This window comes from Cicer arietinum, chromosome 2, assembly GCF_000331145.2.
Source record: "Cicer arietinum cultivar CDC Frontier isolate Library 1 chromosome 2, Cicar.CDCFrontier_v2.0, whole genome shotgun sequence".
NCBI classification, from domain to species: Eukaryota; Viridiplantae; Streptophyta; class Magnoliopsida; order Fabales; family Fabaceae; genus Cicer; species Cicer arietinum.
The window spans coordinates 3,164,837-3,170,875 of NC_021161.2; the positions used below are offsets into that span (position 1 = coordinate 3,164,837).

General features: G+C 27.6%; 3 protein-coding genes across 3 annotated transcripts in view; 1 reads left to right on the top strand and 2 right to left on the bottom strand.

Moving 5' to 3' along the window:
- Positions 1–571: 571 nt before the first annotated feature.
- Positions 572–1,423, bottom strand: LOC101500890 (stress-induced protein KIN2). Its single transcript, XM_004507206.4, has 3 exons — positions 1,294–1,423; positions 1,106–1,174; positions 572–922 (listed from the first exon to the last, which is right to left on the bottom strand). The coding sequence occupies exons 1-3, from the start codon at positions 1,345–1,347 to the stop codon at positions 848–850; spliced, it is 198 nt and encodes a 65-aa protein (XP_004507263.1). The 5' UTR covers positions 1,348–1,423; the 3' UTR covers positions 572–847.
- Positions 1,424–3,256: 1,833 nt separating this feature from the next.
- On the top strand, positions 3,257–4,186 carry LOC101500578 (uncharacterized). Its single transcript, XM_004507205.4, has 3 exons — positions 3,257–3,393; positions 3,735–3,803; positions 3,969–4,186. Exons 1-3 carry the CDS (start codon positions 3,340–3,342, stop codon positions 4,038–4,040), a joined length of 195 nt encoding a protein of 64 aa, XP_004507262.1. The 5' UTR covers positions 3,257–3,339; the 3' UTR covers positions 4,041–4,186.
- A 928-nt stretch (positions 4,187–5,114) lies between these two features.
- LOC140919312 (serine/threonine-protein phosphatase 7 long form homolog) overlaps positions 5,115–6,039 on the bottom strand; it is a 3,974-nt gene continuing 3,049 nt past the window's right edge. The window contains exons 2-3 of the mRNA XM_073365148.1: positions 5,805–5,895; positions 5,115–5,723 (exon numbers count right to left, since the gene is read on the bottom strand). Coding sequence (XP_073221249.1) covers positions 5,115–5,723; positions 5,805–5,895 — 700 coding nt within the window. The remainder of the gene's footprint in view (positions 5,724–5,804; positions 5,896–6,039) is intronic.

Genomic DNA, 6,039 nt, shown 5'->3' on the forward strand with positions numbered 1-6,039 from the left:
AGAAGCTCATTTGTCATATTGTCCAAAAAGAATACACAATTTTAGACTCAAATTCTCTCAACTTTTATACAAGTTGATTCCTTTTGTAGTTAGAATTATCAAGCAATGTGAGATTTATTGTCAAACAAACTTTTTTCTCAAGTCCCACTTGAGACCTAAGATTTTCTTTGCATCCTATTTTATTTCATTTTTTGCCCTTATTAAGGGGCTTGTACTCAAATTTTATGTCTTAAAGGTGTCCATTTAAAAAAAAAAGTAAAATAAAATTCACCCTCAAGTCTTCTTAAAAATCTCAAATTTTGTTTAAATCGGCCAATTCATAGTGTATTTTATGCATTTGAATTAGACAATTCCAATATACTTTTATGTATTTGAGAATATTAAATGACGAAAGACAAAAACAACTTTTTTTTTAATTGCAAAGACCTTAACTATCTTTTTTCAATAAGGGGGGGGAGACTTGTGCTCTTTTTTGAGTTTCAAGGCCTTAATATTTTTATACAGGTTTTATGGGCTCGGGTACCATAACAAATTTTGGGCCTACCTAACATAAAATAAGTATATAAAAGAATTAATACTCAATATATAATTTATTGATTAATGAATTAGGTGAAAACTACATCACATAGTCCTAGAGGACTGGAAGTGTGTTATTCACAAGACTCCTAAAGAGGAGCACCACTAATAAAAAAATGCCCAAAAAAGAAAAAATACAAAACAAAAAAAGAGCATCATTTAACATATAATATAATGCCCTTTAAAACAGAAAAAAAAATGAAACAAAATTGAAAATAACTAATTATTGAATGTTGACATATTCATGATCCATCAATGAAACATAATTAGTTTATTTGTTCATTCCAGTTGCATCCTTCACAGCATCAGCAGCTCCTTGTGCCTTTGCCTTCATCTGCTGACCAGTCTACACAATAACAAAAATATATAAGCAATGTTTTTACTCATGATTCATTGCATATACTATCAAAAATTGATTATTTTTTTTAAAAAAATTTATTAATTAGTGGTTAATTTATACCATAAATTTGTGCTATAAATCTATTTAATACAATATATTAATTTTGACAAATAAAGTAAAATTTGTTACCTCTTGCATTGATTCCTTAGCAGACTGTGCAGCATTGCTAGCCTTGTCCATCATGTTGTTAGTCTTTTCCTATGATTAACACAAAAAATGCATGTAATTAATTAATAATATATTTTTTGACTCAATTAATTAATATGTTACTATATGAAATTATTATTATTAAATGTATGAGAGAAGAGTAGGGAAACCTGTGCTTGGCCCTTGGCCTGTCCAGCATTGTAGCTCATCTGGTTAGAGTCCATCTTGCTTTGAGTGTATATGCAATTAATCAACTGAATTTATTAATTGATGATTATAGGAATTAGTAATTGAATTGATGATTAATGTTGAGATTAAAAACTATATATATAGGCAAAGTTTACCATGAATATTGCACTACTTGTGCTTCCTCTACTCAATTTAAGTATGCCACGTGGCATCTAACATTTTCTTTGTGGTAGTCTTGTGCTACTTTTGAGGGGTATGTGTGTGATAGAAATGTAGATCATTGACCATGAAAACTTCATTTACTATTTTCAGGTTATCATTTAAAAGCCACATAAAATACAAATGTAGAATGTTAATTTATGCAATATATTTTCAATAAGATCACAAAAATATACTCATGCGTCACTTTTAAAATGTTTTTGGTTTGATAAATGTGATTTTGAATAAATTTAATTTTGTAACACTTTTATTTAGTTAAAATTGAATTTTTTTCTTTCTTAACCCTCTACTTTTTATAGGAATTAATTAGTGTAGGGTATATTTGCGAAGTAAATAAAATTTGATAATAATTATTTTAATTAGTATCCAAATTTGGTATTACTTGAACTTATCTCCCAAGATGTAGCTCAAGTCTCAAGTGTTTGAACTATAACATGACTATAAGTTTTTAAAAAGAACTAAAAGAATTTTAGGATTCAAATTTTGGCCACTAATATAAGATATACTAGCAACTAACATTTTTTTTATAAAAAAAGTAAATTTAATTTTAAAAAAATTACATTGTGTGTCATGCACCAAATGTTTCATTGATAAAGGAAGTGATATGACAATCTTCGTCTTTGTTTTGGGTAAAATGCAATATTAACGGGGTTTTTAATGGTTTTCTTTGTAGTTCTGTTTGTAGGGGATTTAAAGATCATTGTGATTCTTTTTGTGTGAATTTGCATTTAATTTAGGAGTATCGACTCATTTTCATGCTAAATCGACCGTTGTTATATTGGATAGTGAGTGCACATTTAAAAATAGTTGGACTAATATGTTATTGGAGTATGACTTTAGCATCACTATTCAAGTTTCTGGTGATCTATTCATTGTCCCATAGCATCTTCAAAATAGACAGAGTAATTACATTCAATTTATCACAAATTGTCACTTTAGAAACACTCATATTTATCGAGAGGGTAATAGTTGTGTGGATAAATTAGTTAATGCGAGTTTTTTGTGAAGGATTTTATTTGGTGGGATTATATGTCTCTTTATATTAAAGAAGATTTATTCCGCAATAGAATAGGAGTTTTTCTAAAAGGCATTTTAGTGTATGTTGTTGTCAATTATTTCACTTGTTTCATCTTCTTTGACTTTATCTCATTAAGTTTTTCTAAAAGGCATTTTTTATGACACAGTTAGATATTTCAATTTTATTTTTTCCTTAAGTGATTAGGGTACAAAGATAGTTGAAATTTATAGATAGTTATATGATATTTTTACGCTCTTAACTTATTATTAAAAAAAATTGAAATAAAGTAAAATATATTTGAATACTTTAAAAATAAATTTGATGTAAGATTTAGGGCAAAATTATTCAATCTAAGCAAAATATACTATTATTACTTAATTGAAGTGAGATTTAGAGATAACATTAGTTTTCATTCAAACACATCTTAATTAGTATTAATAGAGTTTTGTACCAAAGATTTCAACTATATAACATCAAATTGAAAATTTTCCTTAAAAAAAACATCAAATTAAAATTTATCTATAATAATTAGTCAATAACAAATAAATTCTTGGGCAAGCTAAGGAGAGTGGTTTCCTAATAATAGCATGATAGTGCTCTTGAAAACGTATGTAAAGGAGCAAATTGTGAATCTCAATTTGTACACGTGTTGATTATTGCAATGCTTTGACAAACTATATAAGTTCCAACAAACACAATGAGAAATTAAGCATCTGAAAAACATACAAACAACACAAAATCTTCACTTCAAATTAATTCATTCAGTTTATAACTTATCTTTTCATAGAAAATGGACTCACAAAAGATGAGCTACAATGCAGGACAAGCCAAGGGACAAGCCCAGGTATACCTTAATGAATTAATCTCTCTATGCTTACTAGAAAAATAAAATTAGTGATATGATTAGTGACTTCAAATATGAAATCTTTCTATTTCACATGTCACAAAATTTAGTGATGAATTTCACAATTTCCCTCTTTGAATTTTTCTGGTTAATTTAATTTTTTTATGTTGTGATTATATATACTTGCATCACTCCATATCTTTTAATGTTTAATTCGTTCGGTTTTGTTTGGTAAGAAAAAAATTGTTCAATTTTGTTCTATAATTATTGATGTTTTATAATTACAATGTCTAATTAATTAATTTTGAATAAACTATTAACACATTTTCATTCCATTGTAGGAAAAGGCAAGCAACATGATGGACAAGGCTGGTGATGCTGCTCAGTCAGCTAAAGAATCTGCACAAGAGGTTTTTAATTTTAATTCATTGTCAATATTTAGCATACATTTAAATTCAAAACTACACATTTAATACATAATTTTTTTTTAATGGTGATACAATTTGCTAACAATATTTTTATTTTTTTCATAAAATGAACACTTAAAAAGTAATGTTTGAATTTGTTGTGTATAGGCTGGACAGCAAATGAAGGCTAAAGCACAAGGAGCTGCTGATGCTGTGAAGAATGCAACAGGGATGAACTAATTGCAATTAATGGATTATTATGCAAGATTAATTTATTTTCCCTTTAATAAAACTTGCTCAGCTGATTAATTTATTTTGCAAGAGTGTTTTTATTTTCAAATGTAATAATTTTACATTTTCATTAATGAGTAGATTAATGTTTCAAATTTGAATGACTCTAATGCTACATACAAATTTATTACAATCATTACCAAATTGGTATCCATAATAATTCATCAGTAATGCACTTATGCTTTATATATGTGACTCCTAATTTACTTCAAAGGCAAATAAGCACACTAGTTAACACCAAAAAAGTGATTAAAATATAGGGAAACAAATTTACTAATTTAAGAGGCGCAATCAGATTGAATCAATGATTTGAGTAAGACTAGCACTTTTTTTATGGGTAGAAATTGAACTCGATACTCAAAGTTTACAACATTTATGCAAATAGTACACTAACCACTTGCATTAGATTCCTATGGTGATTAGTACAATTTGTTTTAAGTTTAAATTTTATTAATTATAATATTTAAGTCTGATGTAAGTCAACATTAAATTGAGATAAATTTGATTTTATTTATATATATATATATATACAAATGTAAGAATCTTGGAAAAATGTTAAATCATGATATAACATGTTAAATCATGATACATATACAAATGTAAGAATCTTGGAAAAATGTTAAATCATGATATAACATGTTAAATCATGATACATATACAAATGTAAGAATCTTGGAAAAATGTTAAATCATGATATAACATGTTAAATCATGATACATATACAAATGTAAGAATCTTGGAAAAATGTTAAATCATGATATAACATGTTAAATCATGATACATATACAAATGTAAGAATCTTGGAAAAATGTTAAATCATGATATAACATGTTAAATCATGATACATATACAAATGTAAGAATCTTGGAAAAATGTTAAATCATGATATAACATGTTAAATCATGATACATATACAAATGTAAGAGATTTAAAGACAACTATAGAAGGGATATAACATGTTAAATCATGATACATATACAAATGTAAGAATCTTGGAAAAATGTTAAATCATGATATAACATGTTAAATCATGATACATATACAAATGTAAGAATCTTGAGTGTCAGGAGGTGTTGGTATATAATATTGATTTTGTTGTGTTGTGTTGGGCATTGATTCTTGGAAAAAATGTTGGCTAGATTGCGGTGGAGGTTGTGGGTGAAAAAAGAATTGACTAGATTGCGGTGGAGGTTGAGGGTGAACAAAGTGTTGGCTAGATTGTGGTGGAGGTTGTGGTGGATTGGCACGAGGATCAACCAATTGGTTTTCTACAGAAATAAATCGTTTAGAATTTTTGCAAAACCAAACCATGTATTCATAACTTGGTTTCAATTCAACATTTAGAGGTTGACCATGAAGAATATGATTCTCGCGTTCATTCCACTCTTTGTTCTCATTTTCGTAGAATAATGCCCAACTATAGTCAACTTGTTTATGCAAATCTACCTTATGATACTTTTTCATGTTCCTCGGAGGATGTGGAATTTCTTGAGGTAGTCCAAATTGTAGTTTCACTCTATCAGTTTGATGCATTTCTATTATGTAGAAACAAATTAAATATGTAGATGCATTCCATAGCCAATTATCTTCTGGATGATCGTATGTTAGATGTAGATATGGCCTCCAGATAAACTGATATATAATAAGTTTGTTAGTAATATATGCATAAGAAAAATAAAATAATAGAAATAATGTAATGTTTTAATATATTACATCGTTAACGGTCATATGATCAATTTTTGATCGATATCCATCGGTATGATAACGAGGTGTGTCCCCAAATTTCATACCCTTTCCACTATATCTACGAAAATAAATTTGAATATGTTAGTGAATCAATTGATAGTTGTATAAATATAATATTTAACTTTTTTTTGATATTTACCTTTTTGCGAATGGAAAACGAGGCTCAAAATTACTTATTGGTGCAAGAAACGGCATATGGTAC

Bases quoted from the DNA above. Each gene is read 5' to 3' on its own strand.
- LOC101500890 (XM_004507206.4), bottom strand. From the start codon at position 1,347: ATGGACTCTAACCAGATGAGCTACAATGCTGGACAGGCCAAGGGCCAA. The intron at 1,175-1,293 runs GTTTCCCTACTC...TGTTAATCATAG, and splicing joins AGGCCAAGGGCCAAGCACAG to GAAAAGACTAACAACATGAT. The intron at 923-1,105 runs GTAACAAATTTT...GTTATTGTGTAG, and splicing joins CTAAGGAATCAATGCAAGAG to ACTGGTCAGCAGATGAAGGC.
- LOC101500578 (XM_004507205.4), top strand. From the start codon at position 3,340: ATGGACTCACAAAAGATGAGCTACAATGCAGGACAAGCCAAGGGACAA. The intron at 3,394-3,734 runs GTATACCTTAAT...ATTCCATTGTAG, and splicing joins AAGCCAAGGGACAAGCCCAG to GAAAAGGCAAGCAACATGAT. The intron at 3,804-3,968 runs GTTTTTAATTTT...TGTTGTGTATAG, and splicing joins CTAAAGAATCTGCACAAGAG to GCTGGACAGCAAATGAAGGC.